The following is a 17,472-nucleotide window of genomic DNA, read 5'->3' on the forward strand; positions in this document are numbered from 1 at the left end:
CACCCACCCAATCCCTCTTGGTTTGCTATTTCTATAGCGTCCCAGAGTGATGTTTATACGCTGTCGCAAGCGTTTAGGGTTCGAGCGGAGCGCTCTGCGCCGCGGGGCCTCGTTGGTGAACACACGAGAACGCGCTGACGCGCCGCCTTCCTTTATCACTTTATGGATCACATATCTCTTCTCGTTTCGAGCGTGACTCCGTCTCAAACGTTTTCTACAGCGAGAGTTTTCCTCCAGACTTAAACCTTCTAACGGTTTGGGTGAAAGAGAAGATGAACGTTCTTACGGTTTGACATAGAGGAGTGTGGTGCTCTGCTGAGCTCCACCACAGAGCTCAGTAGAGGAGTGTGGTGCTCTGCTGAGCTCCACCACAGAGCTGCAGTCGACCTCGCGTGAGGCCGGCTGCAGCAGCAGCAGCAGCAGCAGCAGCAGCAGCAGCAGCGCTGCTCGTTACCAACGGTCCTGCCCGGGCTTATCTCCCCTCGCTGGTTATCTGAGCAGAGGGCTGCGGTGGTTCTGCCGCAGCCATCTAAGGACCGGCCCTAATGATGATGACAGGAAGCCTCAAACGGGGCTAAACAGGGACGCCTCGCCTGTAGCCCTTATCTCTGGCGCTGATCTGCAGCAGATAAGCCCCCACCCCCTCTCTCTCTCTTGCATCTCTACCTCTCCCCCCTTCTAGCTCTTTTCTTCCTCTTTTTATGTTCCTGTGATCTGAGAATCCTCGTCTGTTGTTTTATTGTTTGGCTCCTCGTTCTCTTCTCTTACTCCTCGTTTGAGGGACGCTCGCTGAATCTGAGCGTCCCTCTGGCCCCCTCCCAACCAGAGAGTCTTCTCCTCCCCACCAGAGAGTCCTCTCCTTCTTCCCAACCAGAGATTCCTCTCCTTCCTCTCTCCTTCCTCCCCACCAGAGAGTTCTCTCCTTCCTCCCCACCAGAGAGTGCTCTCCTTCCTCCCAGATAGTCCTCTCCTTCTCCTCCCCACCAGAGAGTCCTCTCCTTCCTCCCAACCAGAGAGTCCTCTCCTTCCTCTCTCCTCCCTCCCCACCAGAGAGTCCTCTCCTTTCTCCCTACGTCCTCCCCACCCCCCCACCAACATCAGACAGTGTGTCCATGCAGCTCAACCAAGAGAAACAACACTCAGCGACCGTATTATTTGATTATTCAAACCTAACTTGAGTACAATCTGCACTAATCCATAAATTCCCCCGCACCACGAGGCCATGTGAAAGCCTGAGCCTGCCTGTTATTCTGAGCCGCGGCCTCCGGCTAGCCTGATTGAGTTTGGATGTTATCAGCAGCAAACCAAAAGGCAGTTGAGGCTGTGTGTGTGTTTGTATCTCTGTGTTTACACTTGTGTGTGTGTGTGTGTGCGTGTGTGTGTCTGTGTCTGTGTACATGCTTGCCTGTGTGTGCGTGTGTGCCTGTGTGAGCGCCTGTGTGTGTGCGTGCGAGCATGCTCATATGTATGTACGTGTGTGTGTTTGTGCGCATGCTTACATGTATGTACGTGTGTGTGCGTGGCGTGCCTGTGCGTGTGTGATTGTGCGGTACGGATGCGTGTGTTGTGCACCACTGTGCGTATCCTCCTGTAGACATGCTGCCCTCCTCGTGCGCTGATGGTTAAGTGAACGTATTAGTGGTGGAGTGAACGCGGGGTGAGTCAGCCCCACTAATAGGTCAACTGTCGCAGCGCATCCCAGTCACGCGATGGCGGCTCCTCTTCCTCTGCAGGATGCTCTGTGCGCCGCAGTACAGCTAACCCCCTCGCCAGCACCCTCGCTGGGTTTGAACAGCAGACCTCAGATCAGACTCTGCTGCTGTCGTGTGAATCGATAATACAGCCGATGAGGAGGATCACTGCGTTCTTGAGAAACATGCCGCTCGTGTTTAAAAATAAATACGAACACTATAACAGAGTACGTCCCCAGACGCACATCACACACGCTGGTGTAATGAGGTTAGTAAGAACAGGGGGGGGTGGGGGGGTGGGGGGGGGCGGTAGTTTAGATTTAAAGCGGCAGGCGGCCCCCTCTTCAGTGCTGGCTGGTGGAGGCTGGGGGCCTTCCTCTTTCAAAAGCAGGGGAAATACCGCCTCCTCAGACACGCTCTTATCGTGTTCTTCAGCATTTCTCACATGGCGCTGTCGAAATGGCTAAAAGCTGTTTTTAGCAACTCTGCCTGGCAGTGGCTCGGTGTGTGAAGGCCTGTGAAGTTCAGTAGCAGGACTCGACCAGAGGAAAGAACATGGAGCGCTAAGTCCTCTAGCGGGAGGCCTCCAGCCTCCAGTCTAATCTGATGGAGAATGCCTTTGATTGGATCCTTTTTTTTCAACAAATCTGCCATTTTGTTCTTTAACCGAACTGGTGTGTGACCTGAAAAAGAAGTTTCTCAAATTGAGCAACCTCACACAAAAGGGCAAAGCGTCGACCATACACACACACTGGGGCGGGTCTGGGCCCTGAGTCCAGGTCCTGAATTCTGGGTCTGGGTCTGAGCCCTGGGTCCTGAGCCCTGGGTCCTGAGCCCTGGGTCCTGAGCCCTGGGTCCCTGGGTCCTGGGTCCTGGGTCCCTGGGTCCTGGGTCCCTGGGCCCTGGATCCAGGTCATGGGTCCAGAACCTGGATCCAGGATCCGGGTCTGAACCAGCTCTGACATCTGGTGCCCTGTCTCTGCCAGGCCGCCCCCGCTGCACACAGGACTCTTTCCTGGCGTGGCCCCTGAATATCTTCTCTTCACTCACACGCACGCACGCACACGCACGCACGCACAGACACACACACATCCACGCACACACACACACACACACACACACACACACACACACACACACACACACACACACACACACACACACACACACACACACACACACACACACACACACACACAACAGACTGAAAAGACACACTTGCGTGCACTCATATTTGCATGACATATAAGCGCAAATGCAACATGTGTACACAAACTTAAAATAAACACAGAAAACCTGTCACAATTTCTACACTTGCACACCAAACCCGCGGTCCTCACGCCCCCGCACACACGGAGCTGTGACAACAGTGTAGGAGCATATGCCCTGAGTCCTCTGGGAACCGGTATAATTAATCAGATACTAGGATGCAAGCGGTGCTTAGCTTGGTACACACACGCACACGCACACGCACACGCACACACACACATACACACACACAGGAAACCTAGCGTAAGAGAGCTAATGTAGGTTCTTGGAAGTCTTGACTTATTTCTGGACTTCTTATTTTTTGCACCAATAATTACATTCTTCTTCTCCTTCTCTTCTTCATCACTTTTTTTTTCCCGCTTCCTTCTCGCATCCTGTTCCTCCTCTGCACACCCGCCCCTCTGTTAGAGCCAGCCGCTTCCCGGACCCCACCCTCCATATGCACACACACACACACACCCCGTAATGATGCTGTGTGTGTGTGTGTGAGACGCTGCTGTGCAGCCTTAATTAGAGAGACTCTTGTCCCGAGCACTAAAACATTAAGATGACACCCTCGTCATTCAGCACTCCTTTAATTGGCACAATTATTGTAATTTGGTCGCAATTACGTGTAATAATAAAAGCGCTGGAATAAAAGGCAGCTCTTACGGGGAACTCGTATTCAGGAGTTCTTGAGTTTCTCAAAAAACAGGCAAGATCCATTTCTTTTCATAGCATGACTACTTCTGAACTTTGTCTGCCCTCTTGTGAGAAGACTTCTCTCTTATTCCGCAGGCTGTTGTTCAGGTGTGTTTACACTCCAGCCTCACACCAGATGAACTGTAGAACACTCCTAGTCCTCCTCATGTCTGTCTGTCTGTCTCTGCAGCCTGGTCCTCATTTCTATCTGTCTGTCTCTATAGCCTGATCCTCCTCATGTCTGTCTGTCTGTCTCTGTCTCTGCTGCCTCGTCCAGCAGCAGGACCCTGTGACGCCGATCTTAACAGAATAAAAACTGACCCTGAGAGCCGCCCTAAAGCACCCCTGAATTTGTTTAAAGACAATCAAATCAAATAAACAAAGGCGGCGACGAGGTGAAACCGTACCCCCCTCCTCCCCCTCCTCACCGGGGAGACACCTTCTTTATTTGGCCTACACACACTGGGTCACCGGCCCCCACCCCGCTGCTGGTGGACATGTGTGGACGGAGGAACGGTGGCCCCTGAACAGCGGTGAGGGCAGTGGAGCCCAGGTGCGGGTGGAGGGAGGAGGAGGAGGAGGAGGTTGGGGTTGAAGTGTGGTGTGTGGTTGAGGCCAGGGGGGGTTGGCAGCTCTCACCTGCTGGGTGGAACCCGGGGTTCCACCCAGCACACACACACACACACACACACACACACACACACACACACACACACACACACACACACACACACACACACACACACATCCACTTACGTATATGCTCACACACTGCAGGGCAGGCCCCTTGGCTGTTATGCTGTTTGTGCTTTCTGAGGGAAACTAGTAATCTGCTGCTGTTGTGACCGCTGTCTGTGTATTTAGGGTGGCGTCCTAGGTGTGTGTGTTTGTTAATTTGCTGAGCTGTGTGGGTGTGTGTGTGTGTGTGTGTGCACGTGTTTGCTCGACGCCTACGTTGTTGATCCTCAAGCCCTCAGGTGTTTGCATGACATTGGTGACAAACCCGTGAATCAGCCTCCCCCTCCTCCCATCACCAAACCCCCACTGAGCACTGGTCACAAACCACACTGTCCGCACTGTGTGTGCGTGCGTGTGCGTGTGTGCGCGCTGTTGCACAAATGTGTCTATTTCGATGTTATGTACACACTAGTATTACAAGTTAAACAATTTTAAGTTTGTGTGCGTGTATTCTGTCAAGTGAACTCGACAAGAGCATTCTTTGTAAGCAAATCCTTAAAGCCCTCTTCATTCCTGCTGCTAAGCTCCGGCAGGATTAGACTGAGAGGCATGATCACATGAACACCTTTAATGTGGATTTAGAATAACCACGCTAGCCTTTATGGATTCAATATGAAAAACACAACATGAACCTGTCCCAAGATGATGGACAGCGGAATTCTGTTGGAAAGCCGGAAACGTCTATTTTTTGTGCCGCAGGGAATCCAAAAAGTATTTGTTTTAAACCGGTCCCATGGTGGTAACGATGGCTATGCTGCTGGTGTACTAGTAGTTCATAAAAAGAGCATGTTTGCCCACATTTTTGCCTATAGATACAGTGGCGTGGTGAATTAACACGTTCTGACAGTTGTAGTTTTGTTTATCGACCTGTGGGTCTATGTGTGTTTCTCTCTGTGTGTGTGTGTGTGTGTGTGTGTGTGTGTGTGTGTGTGTGTGTGTGTGTGTGTGTGTGTGTGTGTGTGTGTGTGTGTGTGTGTGTGTGTGTGTGTGTGTGTGTGTCTTAAGATGTTTATCACATTTCTGTTCTCACTAAAGATTTTTCCCGGGGCTGTTTTGTTGTTTGTTTATTTTATGATATGGCAGTTAAGTACAGTTTTGGATTTAATTTCATCACCCACTCAGAGAAAGTGTACTTTCCTTGATTAACTGCTAAGATAAACATTATGTTAATAGTGTTTGTTGAACCATTTGCGTCTTGTTTGCGGTGCCTGCATACCGTTTTAATGTCGTACCAGGCCATTGGTCATTGGATGTCACACCAAAGTGTGTGTGTGTGTGTGTGTGTTATTGAGCGTCTCCAGGCCGTGAGAAAGAGCACGGGTATCTCTGTTTTTAAGAAGCTTTTCATTCTGGGCACGGCGGTGCGGCCAGTCGGCACACAGCTTAAGGATTTCAGCTATCAGATTTGCCTGCTAAGTTGTCTGGAATGATGTGGTTTCATCGCTGAAAAGGTTCCCTGAATCGCAGGCGCCTAGCAAGATTTCCCCCCCTGGCCAGTGTCTTCAGGACATGGAGGAATGAAATAAAGGAGGCATCCCAAAATGTACCCGCGTTTTGAATACACTCCCCCTCCCCTCTCCCTCTCTTCCAGTGGATCTCCTGTTTAAGATATTACCAAACCTCAATTCATCTTTCTTTAGGTCAGGCTGTCTGTTATGCTATGACTCCGATGGGGGCGTACTTGTTGAGGTCTGCTCCCTGGTCACGATGAGGGCTTTGCTTGGCTTATTACGATGAGGCTCATCGCCACTTCTCCCTGGACTTAGATAATCCATCCCAGACACATAGCGTACATCAAGCAGATCTATTTCCTCCTCCTCCTCCTCCTCCTCCTCCTCCTCCTCCTCCACGCCATGAGATGCCATGATATTAACTGGCCTTCACCGCCATTAGCCGGCCACAGCCCCTCCATGGCTCAATTCGTGCCAGAACGCCTCTCTCCGTTTGTGATCAGCCCTCACATCGTCCCCCCCCTCCGGCCCCGAGACGCGTCGATACTCCTGGTTCAGGACCCTCACAGCATCCCTCCCTGTCCATAAATCAGAGAGCTTGAGGTTTGCAGCCTGGTCATACTTTCCCTGAACGGGGGCCGGGGGGCTGTTCTGAACCGAGGGTTCAGCTCAGGTTTTTGGGGTCTGGAACAGAGTGGCTGAGTTCTTGTGTTGTTTTTGTGTGTGTGCGCACACACGGCACATGAGTTTAATCAAGAGTTTTGGAGAAAGCAGGCCGGGTCCCGCGCCCGACGGGCCAATCACGCCGGGGCTGCCGGGGAGTTTTATCAGCCTGGTGTGTTTCCCATTAGCCCGGCTCGTCTCTGCGGTTGGCGCGGGGACTCAGAGGTCCGGCTCAAACATAGCAGTGCGCAATTACGCGGACTTAACGGCCGCAGATGTATATGGAAAGCAGACGCCACCGCCGTACATTTCTCTCATTGGTTGGTACTGCCCACGAAATCCAGCAAAGCTTAGGGGGGAGAGAGAGAGAGACGGAAGGCAGCGAGAGAGACAAAGACGGATCGGGTGAGAGTGGGGGAGGGCGGAGAGGGGGCGAGAGAAGGGAGGGAAGAACATTTCTTGCAGCATTTGATTCAAATCAATGAAATATGTCTGGGGTTTAGAGCGTACAGAGAACATGGCGTCGGCCAAAGTGAAACCACATTTTGCGCTCCCCTTCTCCGCCTCTGGGGTGGGGGCGCGGGTGCTGGTGGTGCTGGCAGCCTCTCATGCAACAATAACCCCCGCTCCCAATGCTGACGCCAGCGCGTTGGCCTGTCATTCGCCCGGCCCGATCAGAGCTCTGTGGGGGGGGGGGGGGGAGAGAGACGCGTGCCAGCGGGCCCGGGAACACGAGCCCCGCATCTAGAAGATCACCCGGCGCAGCGCTGTGCCTCCGACCGTCCTAATCGGATTCTGGAGACAAAGACCCCACCGTGTGTGTGCGAGGCGCGTGTGTCCGGGGCCTTTATGGAACCGTTTGTCAGGGGGAGCGGCCGCCGCGTGCGGCCCGGAGCTTTAGCGTCCATGGTGGCGTCAGGACTTGGCAGAGTCAGGCCACTGATGGAGGCGGTGTGGAGTGTGAGAGGGAGGCTGAGGGTGTGAGGGAGGATAAGGGTGAGAGGGAGGATAAGGGTGAGAGGGAGGATAAAGGTGAGAGGGAGGGGGACGGGTGAGAGGGAGGGTGTCGGGGGGGGCCTCCGGCGTCAGAAAGGCTGGTCTCTCTCTGGCCCCGCCCCACAGAGAGGGCGAGGGAGGAAGGGTGAGGGTAAGAGGGAGGGTGTCAGGTCCATCAGAGGGGCTGGACTCTCTCTGGCCCCACCCGTCGGCCCCCGTGCCGGCCAGGCTGAGGGCAGAGGAAGAAAGGCCGGGTCCCTCAGAAGACTCACAGAGACCTATTAGCATTTGGATAAGCCGAGAGGCCCTCCAGGGGCCCGCCGCACGGCAATGGCCGGCCCTCAGCGCTCGTACTGCTGCCGGCCCCGGGGCCCCCGTCAATGGGCCCTTTGTGTGCGAGCGGCTGCAGGGACAGCCCGAGTGTATCTCATCAGCCTGTTTAAAGGCAGCACGACGGCTGCCCTGGCACGCAAACGGTGGGCGTCCATCTTGTCAGACGGCGGCGAGAGAGCCCTGATAAGGAAGCTTTGTTCTGGGGTCTCCGTCACCGTGCGCTGGGAGGAAGAAGAATGACAGATATCATTTGCTTGATGACTGGACCAACTAGTCAACATCAATTGACTCTAAGTGGTCTCATTAAAGGGTTTGAGCCGTGCGGTGAACACTGCCAGTGTGTTCTCACGGGCAGCGCTTACCCTCACACCCCCCCATCACTCCCAGCCCTCCGAGGGACTTTCCTCCTTCCTTTCTGTCCCTTCACCCCCCCCGTCGTCCCCTTTTTTCTTCATTTCATTCTGGGTCTCCTCCCTCCGTGAGTCACCTTCCTCCTTTGCTTCTTTCCGTCTTCCTCCATCGTCCTCATCCTCTGTGGACCTGGTAGGGGGCGGGGCTAGCCCTGGTCTGATTGACAGGAGCATGGGGAGCATAACTAGGTCAGTGGAGAGGCCGGGTTGCAGTGGCCGGGGCAGCGGGGGCGGTAGTTACTGCCTCTCGGTCAGTCAGCCCGGGGGCAGCTCAGTGATGGATGCAGCACATCAGCGTTCATAGTCATACATTTGTTTGTTCATTTGGGTTGTTTTCAACGAGGACATCGGGAACTGCGATGCAGCATGCATGAGTTTCCCTTGGCTTTGGCCTCAGCCACAATGTAGGGTTTAATGTTAACTTCACCAATTACTGAGGTACCTTCTATCCAAAGGGAAAGCTAAGCTGAAACCAGATGTTCCTATCCAAAACATTTCAAAACATGTTCTATGGTTAAAGTATTTTTAACGGTTTTCTGGGTTGTTTTCGCTTGCTTATCTGGAAGCCAGCGATCCACTATTGTCCCATAAAAGGACAAGAATCCTTGTAAATTCATCAGATATTTTAGTTTCACAGAAGGAAGTGTGTGTGTGTGTGTGTGTGTGCGTGCGTGCGCGTGTGTGTGTGTGCGTGTGTGAGTCATTGGCTCCTGTTAGTCCGTGTTCACAGACCCACAAATAAACAGCATTGAGCAGCTGGAGGTGGAGGGAGAATCACAAGCCTCCCTCAGTCCTCAGACGGGTTAATACAGTTCATGGGAAAGGAACTCACACACACACACACACACACACACACACACACACACACACACACACACACACACACACACACACACACACACACACACACACACACACCCTTCATCTGTGCAATAGCCGCTGTTTGATTCCCGTGCAAAGTTTTCAGTTCACCACTGGACCGTTGATCCTGACGGATTCTCCTTAAATGAGCAGAGAGCATCGATGCCTTTGATGCCCCCCTGCAGGGGGGCAGGCAGACACACACACACACACACACACACACACACACACACACACACACACACACACACACACAGCATGTAAAAGGTCCACCACAAAAGAGATTGATGCTGTGGTGTGTAGTGTGTGTGTGTGTGTGTGTACACACACACACGCGTGCCTCCCTGTACATGTTTGTGTTTGTGACATCTGTCTCGTCCTGTCCCCCCCCCCCCCCCCCCACCACGAGTGACGAAGGTCACATGGGCCCGGGGTCATCAGTGTGCCAACTGGGTGACCTTCTGTGCGACCTTCTGCTTAAAGGTTCTCACACACAGAAAGTCAGTGAGTGGAGGCTTTGTCCGCTGGAGCACAGCTGTGGCCCGCTGTCCTCTGCTCGCCCGGCACCCTCCCATCCTCCCTCTCCTCCCTCTCCGCCCCCTCCTCCCCCCCCCCCCTCTACCGGCCCGGCCGCCGCGCCGTCTGTGAGTGGGCGGATGACACCGATCCACCTGCAGCCGCTGCCCGGATGATGACACGATGAACCGCAGTCACATGACATGGAAACAAACAATGGTGCCGTGAGGCGATGCAGGGCTCCACCCTCCCCCCCCCCCCGAGCTGCAGGGCCCTGTCACTCATCCACGCTGCAGCCACCAGGCCCCCGAGCGTGAGTCGGATGTCTCTGGTGCTGAACCGCTCCTTCACCTCCTGCTCCTGGGAGAGCCGCGCTCTTAACGATGGAGCACGCAGGAGTCACATGGCTTCGCTCGCCTCTTCTGAATCGGCCCAGTGTACGCGCGGTTGTTTGACCGCACACTCTCATCAACTATTCATCGACTCCATGTTGTCCAGCATGTTGTCTAGTTTCCTCTTTCGGCTCTGTGTCCTCGTTGTATCGCTTCGGAACAGCACACATGATAGAGTGGCCCTTCTTCAGCTGCTAAGCTAAATTAAGTGAGCTACTTAGGATTCCCAGCGAACAGGACACAGGGCTTATTCCCAGACAGATGCTGACCTCCCCCTGGACAGCTTTAGCATGTTACTTCACTGCTGGGCCCCAATCAACCAATCAGGCCACAGTACAGTCTCTGGTCACATGCTGTAACAGATCGGAGCACGGGGGTGGGAGGTGGTGGGGGACATACCCCACCTTCTCTGCCCCGCGGCCCGCTGTGTAGGGGGGGGGGGGGGGGGGGCGGTCTCAGGAAGGACAGATGAGGAGAGCGGCAATCGAGTCAACATGGCTGCTCGCTGCTCCGCTCATCTGATAAGGGCACGCTGGGCCGGTGATGGACGGCTGGCGTCAACGACGTTCCCGGGCACGATCTCTTTTAGTCGGACTGATCGGATTAAGTAGATGGACTGATTGTCGCCGGGCCATTAGCAGGTAGATGGGCCTCATTCGTCTGCCCCGCGTGCGTCCCGCTGGCCCCCGAGTACGTTAGGGTGTCGGCTGACTTTGTTACTTGACCTTGCTGCAGAGGCGCAGGCATGTGGGCTCACGGCTCCTGGTGGTCGGGTGTCAGTGGAGCTCTGCGTGTGTAACACCGAAATGTCAATAAGTATCTGGGCTTTGTGTTGTTGTTGTTGTTGTTGTTATGTAAAGCTCTAAATCACGTTCACAGCGCCAACCCCCCTTTTATTGTTATGTATCCGTCAGCTCAACGAAGCGACTGCCGGATCGCACATGGCGGCGTTTCCTCCGCAGCGCTGGCTATTGACACAGGAAACGGTAAATCATGCAGAGATGGAGCGATGGCCGCTGCGGCTGTTTGCTCGGCGGGGCGATAACGAGGGCGGTGCGCTAACTGTGACAGAGCGTCGCGCGCGCCTTCCGTCGGGGAGGCCTGCTAAATTGCGCTGATTGGCATCTTCTCAGATTTCCCCCTCTGCACAGCAAAGATAGCATCCCTCCTCCCTTCTATCTGCCCTCCACACCCCGCCCCCAAACCATCGCGCCCCCCCCCCCCTCCAAATCGACTTATCTCCCCTTCCTCATGACGAGCAGGCTAATGGTGGCCGTTGTGTGCTGTATCGCTGCCATCGGCCGCCCCTCCGCCCATCGCACTAATGTGGTGCTGAGGGTGGTGTTTTATACGCCGATCACAACAAATTTGTCCTGACATGTTTGTTTAATTTGGTGTATTTTATCTGCATTCGGGCCATGATGCACATTTCTACTTAGTTACCCTTAAAGCCAAGGCAAACTGCTCCCACAGATTTGTGTTGATGAGGCTCATTTATGTTTTTGTTACTTTTTAGACGAAGCAGTGTGGTGACGCCGTCTGTGGAGCCGTCTGTCTGTTGATCTGTTGATGCTTTGTTCCTCATGACTGGTCCACTAGCACCACTTCAACGTATTCCACTCTGTTGAATCGTCTACACTAACAAACAGCAACTTCCCCGTAGGACCTTGTTCTGCAGAAAAGAAAGTAAATGATTTCCTTCAACTTATTTTAGTTGAAAGCCTCCACTTAAATGCTTCTCTTTGATTTAACGATGACACCGGGTACCTGGAGTTTGCAGGTTGAGTCATCCTTGCCCTCAGCCACAATATCGGGTTCAATGTTAACTTCACCGACTACTGATCAGCCTCCTATCAGAAAAACATTCCTGATTCTATTGACACTGATTTTCTTCTTGTTCCGTGTGGTCACCCTCGTTAAGACTTGTACTACAAACACAAACCAGGTTAACAACAGATTGTATTTGATGGCTCCTAAGAGTTCTCCTGCTACTCATCTTGAGTCACAGGTCAGTCCTCACATGAAGCTCCACCCCCGTCTCCCCAGGATCTCCAAGAGCATCCCCACCACCAAGGACGTGGAGCCGCTGCTGGAGATCGACGGGGACAGCCGCAGCTTCGAGGTGTTCCTGTCCTCCCGCACGCCCGTGCTGACGGCCCGCGACGTGGACACCTTCCTGCCCTGCACCGTCAACCTGGACCCCAAGCTCAGGGAGATCATCGCAGGTCTGTAAGCCCCTCATCAGGCTGGTGGTGTAGTCCGTCAGGCTGGGGGGGGGGGGGAACCACAGCACCTACTCCAGCCCACGGTCAGGTTGGAAACACCCACCAAATGAGACGCGGCTGTCCTGCCCTGCTGATGACTCTACTTACAGTAGACCATCACACACACTCAGCCACTCATCAGCCATTCAGCCATTCACCGCTACTTCTGACTCTTCCCAAGGGACCGGTTGTCCCCTGTCACCGTTGGCACCGCCGTGTGTGTGTCTGTGTGTGTGTGCGTGTGCGTGTGCGTGTGCGTGTGCGTCCCGGTCTGTCCTCTGGCCCTGGGAGTGCCAATGACGTGTGGTGTGATGTTGCTGCATCATCGCATTATGAGCCAACAGAGACGCCGGGACACCGCGGACACGGACGTCTGTGGTGTCGGGCCGGGGTTGAGTCACTGCAGACGGGCCGGCCGAGGTCTCTCCGTCACCAGAGACATCCAGTCAGTGAATAGAGTAAACACTGGGCTGGCTCAGTCCTGTGTGTATGGGGAGGAGGAAGGTGACCTGCGCTACAGTCGTTCTGTCCCACGCGCCCTGCCCTGTCCCCCCCTCCCCAGCCTGTACTCCCACTCAGGGGCCCCCAGCACAACTCTCTCTCTCTCTCTCAGCCTGGACTCCCACCCAGGGGCCCCTAACACAGCTCTCTCTCAGCCTGGACTCCCACTCAGGGGCCCCTAGCACAGCTCTCTCTCAGCTTGGACTCCCACCCAGGGGCCCCTAACACAGCTCTCTCTCAGCCTGGGCCAGTGGGCAGCATCGGTTAGTGATACTCGAGGCCCCCTGAGTAATGAGGGGTAATGCAGACTGTTTCACTCTGTGATATCTTAGTGTAATGCAGACTGTTTCACTCTGTGATATCTTAGTGTAATGCAGACTGTTTCACTCTGTGATATCTTAGTGTAATGCAGAGTGTTTCACTCTGTGATATCTTAGTGTAATGCAGACTGTTTCACTCTGTGATATCTTAGTGTAATGCAGAGTGTTTCACTCTGTGATATCTTAGTGTAATGCAGAGTGTTTCACTCTGTGATATCTTAGTGTAATGCAGAGTGCTTCCCTCCCACTCAGTGTTCGTTTGGCTCCCACAGCACCACCAGGTTAAACAGGATTTATTAGTCACTTAATATATGTTGTTGAGTTGTCCTTTTTTTGTTAACAAATTCAGATATGAATCCGGTGCCAAAGCTCTCTGCTGCCATGTAATTTGTAGAAGGCAGACTTGGCACATCTCCTGGTGGTGTTTAAAGTAACTGTTAGCAGCAATCAAAGTAAGAGGACATACACCAGTGGATCTCATTGAGAAGAAAACCCACTTTCTCCTCCGTTTGCAATTGGGATGAGAATGCTCTTTTATTCTGGATGACACCGTGTCTCCGTTCCTGTTGTGTTCCCTCCAGCGTGGTGGAGGGAGCCTCCGTGATCCTCCGCTGTGCCCTGGTGAGAGAGGATGGAGTCAGGCTAAACCCCTGCTTAGTGGGCCGATCTAAAGGCTCAAACCCAACATGTGATCTCCACCCGAAGCATCGATTTCCTTGTCATGGCCCCTTCCCCTCTCCCGTACTCTCTTTGCCCCTCTCTCGCTCCATCGCCATCCCTCTCTCTCTCAGTTCAGTCCACAATGAACTGTGTAGCTGTAGAGGGTGAATACTGCCATGCTCAGGGGAAGGATTCTTACCCGAGACCTTCTCCCGTAAAGAATAGATCAGAGTAAAATGCCTTCATCGTGTATTATGATGATGATGATGATGATGATGCTGAATGACCTGATGATGCTGATGATGATGATGGTGGTGATGACGATGATGCGGACGATGACGCTGAACGACACCTTCTCCTCCTGTCTCCAGACGTGCGCGCGGCCCGCGAGCAGCTCCACATGAGCACGGTGCCCTACCCCACCCTGCAGGAGGCCCCGCCCCGCGCGGCCCCCCAGGGGTACGGCCCGCCCCCCACCGCCTGCTCCCCCACCGGCGCCTTCCCGGGGGCCCCGGCCCCCCAGCCCCACAGCTCCTACTTCAGCGGCATGACGGGGCCCCAGCACCCCTTCTACAACCGGGTAAGAGGACCGACCGGGCCCCTGGCCCCGCCCCCCCCCCCCCCCCCTTAAACACGTCCCTAGCCTCCCTGAGCCACTCAGATTCTCCTCTGGTCTTTAAAAGGGAAACAGACCGTTTAGTTCCCTTCCTGACAGAGGACCGCAGTCAGGACCAGAGGGGGGTGCTTTCAGGTGACCCTCTAGTCCTGGACCATCTAACGGTGGCAGACCCCGGGTTCAGACTCACAGTAGAAGCACTGGACACTAGCTAGCTGCCTGCACCACCTCCCCTGACCCCCACACCCACCCCCTCCTCCACTCTTCTGTTAGCCATTGAAATGTGTGTGTGTGTGTGTGTGTGTGTGTGTGTGCCTGCGTGGATGCCTGCGTGTGTGTGTGTGTGTGTGTGTGTGTGTGTGTGTGTGTGTGTGTGTGTGTGTGTGTGTGTGTGTGTGTGTGTGTGTGTGTGTGTGTGTGAGTGAGGTCTCCCCTCGTATGATTTCCATTGTGTTTTGTTTTTAACCCCTGCCTCCATCATTTTGTTTGTACCCATAGCCGTATTTCCCCAACCATGTGTATCATCTGCCACGGCATTACCCCCACCACGTCCCCTCCTCCTCCTTCTCCCGCCCCTCCTTTAAGGCCCACGGACCGCCCAAGGAGCACGCCGCCGGCCTGGTGAGTAGACAGAGCCTGGTGCCTTCAGCACGCTAGGGGCAGGGGGACTAGGAGCAGCAGGGGTCCGCTAGAGGACCGGGGTCTGGACTCTAATATTATTATTATTATTATTATTATCATGATGAATATGAGGATGTACTACTATGTCAACCTATGTCTTTCCATGTCAGTCTCTCTCTGTCTCTCTTCTCTCTCTCTCTCTCTCTCTCTCTCTCTCTCTCTCTCTCTCTCTCTCTCTCTCTCTCTCTCTCTGAGTGTGAATGAACCCAAGTTTAAGCTCCAATTCAAACACTTTGAGATAAACGCGTTTTTGGGTGAGACTTCTAGGAAGGAGGGAGACATGTTCTAGATGTTATCCACATGGTCACGACCCATAGTAACAGTTGTGAAGCTGTTTCCGTACCGTGGATGTGTATGAGCGCTACATGAGTCATTGTCGTTGTGGGCTACATGGAATACTTCACACTATAAACGGTAGGGAAGTAAAGCCCTCTCGGACACGGACGTCATCAATCAGCCGGTGTGCAGAACATCTCCCCACACCCACAGACACAAGACACATGACCACCTTAAAGAACACCACCACTCCCACTGAGTGGTCTGGAGTCTTTATCTGTGACCCTCCCCCCCTTGATCTCAGACCCAGTTTGGCTCGAACCCCAAATCCCACGGCGGGGGATACTTCCCCCTTCATACTACTACTTCATAAAGTTTTCATCTGTCTAGTGGCAGACAAACTCGCTTCCGTGACTCCACGCACAAACCTAAACAGAAAGGATCCAGTACTAGTGTAGACTCTGACCAGAGCCGCTGGGGGACACCCCCCCGCTGGTCTCCCCCGAGTCGGAGCGCCCCAGAGTCCGCAGTCACAGACCCAGGACCAGAGGGGGAGTTCCGTATTATTTCCAGAAGCAGCCATGTATGTACTGAGCCACGCCCTGCTGGGGAGTCCCTGTTCTCCCCCCCCCACCCCCCCCCCACGCTACAACCTGCTGTCCCTGTGTCTGTGGCGTGTCAGGATGTTATCGCTGAGGACGCCAAAGAAGAGCCCCGCTGCAGCTCTGACCCCCCCATGGTAACCTGACTAACCAGCGCTGAGTGGACCTAACGGAGCACACACACACGCATGCGCACGCACACACACACAGACACACACAGACACAAACACAGCCACATGCACAAACAGAAATAAACAGCCACACACACACACACACACACACACACACACGCACACGCACACAAACACACAGCAATACACACACGCACACAAACACACAGCAATACACACACACACACACACACACAAACAGATGCACACAGCCACAGGCACAAACACACAGGCACACACACACAGGCGTGGTTTGGTTGAAGCATGGAGATGGAGAATCGGTGGAATGCAGCTCACTATCTAGCTATTATAGTCTGTCTAGCTATTATGGGATGTATTTGCTTGTCAACACTAACCCAGCCACCTTGTTGTGTGTGGAATGAGCTGACACGCGGCATGCAGCTGAGAGAGGGCTCCTCCTCCAGGTATCTGCATGGCCTGGATGTGAAACAGGCTGCTGCCTGCTGATCAGAGCATCCACCGCTGTGGTTAGTGGAGGTCATAATTGAAGCCTCCGCTCTTATCACTTCATCACTGTCACACGCGACTGTATTCTGGTAGCATCCTGTGTGAGCTGTTGACGCAGGCAGCGTTAACCACTAAGAACACGTGACCCGCCGACTCTCACCAACGGCCTCCAGACCCCGAGGTGACCTGAGGCTCGTCTCCGTCCTCTCATCTCCGTCCGCCTGGGCCTGAAACCGGAAGTAGAGGGGCGGAGTCTCTCTGCGCGTCCTGTCTTGAGGCCGACCATTCGCTCTCAGCCCAGGAGCGATACGGTGGTTCTGATCCTATCACTTCCGTTATCGGGTTTTCTGGGTCCGAGATTGAGCCGTCGTATCTCAATGGTTGTGGTGCCTTCGGTGAGTGGTTTCCGGCAGGGGTCCATTACATGTGACGCACGGATACAGATCCCGCCTCCCAGCGACGTGATAGGTCGAAGCAGATCTGAAGTGAAGAAGTGATTGGAGCTCCTCAGCCGTCAGACTTCAGTTGTTATCTACAGTCCGATGTCTTCACTAACTAGACACTAGTAAGGGACGAGATCGCATCAGCAGAGCAGAAGGTCATCTGTTCATTGACCCTCTGTCGTTTGAGGAAACAAGGAAACAATTTGATGAAGACATTAAACTGTGCAAACCCCTGCTCCGTGAAGTCACTTGGTACAGGCTGACCGTCAAAGATTCCACAGATTCTCTCTTTCCTGCCTTTCCTCTCCATCTCCCAACTCTTCCTTATCTTTGTCTCCTCTCTCCTCCCTTCATCCTAGTTTCCCCGCTCTTCTCAGCATTCATACCCGTGCTTCTACCGTTTCTGTGTGTGAAATCTTTCACAGGCTCAATAATGTGTGTGGAAGTCTGTATGTGTTGTGTGTGCTGGT

The 17,472-nt window shown here is 53.8% G+C and overlaps 1 protein-coding gene across 2 annotated transcripts in view; it reads left to right on the forward strand.

Annotated features, from left to right (window-relative positions):
* kidins220a (kinase D-interacting substrate 220a) overlaps window positions 1-17,337 on the forward strand; it is a 37,271-nt gene extending 19,934 nt beyond the window's left edge. The window contains exons 24-27 of one of the 2 annotated variants that reach the window (XM_084482547.1): window positions 12,048-12,226; window positions 14,118-14,326; window positions 14,861-14,983; window positions 16,002-17,336. In XM_084482547.1, coding sequence (XP_084338673.1) covers window positions 12,048-12,226; window positions 14,118-14,326; window positions 14,861-14,983; window positions 16,002-16,067 — 577 coding nt within the window. In that variant the 3' untranslated portion in view covers window positions 16,068-17,336. Of the gene's footprint in view, window positions 1-12,047; window positions 12,227-14,117; window positions 14,327-14,860; window positions 14,984-16,001 lie in introns of both variants that reach the window. The other variant, XM_084482548.1, reaches the window with a different exon arrangement.
* Window positions 17,338-17,472: the final 135 nt, after the last annotated feature.

Source organism: Micromesistius poutassou, assembly GCF_964030765.1.
Source record: "Micromesistius poutassou genome assembly, chromosome: 17".
Classification (NCBI taxonomy): domain Eukaryota; kingdom Metazoa; phylum Chordata; class Actinopteri; order Gadiformes; family Gadidae; genus Micromesistius; species Micromesistius poutassou.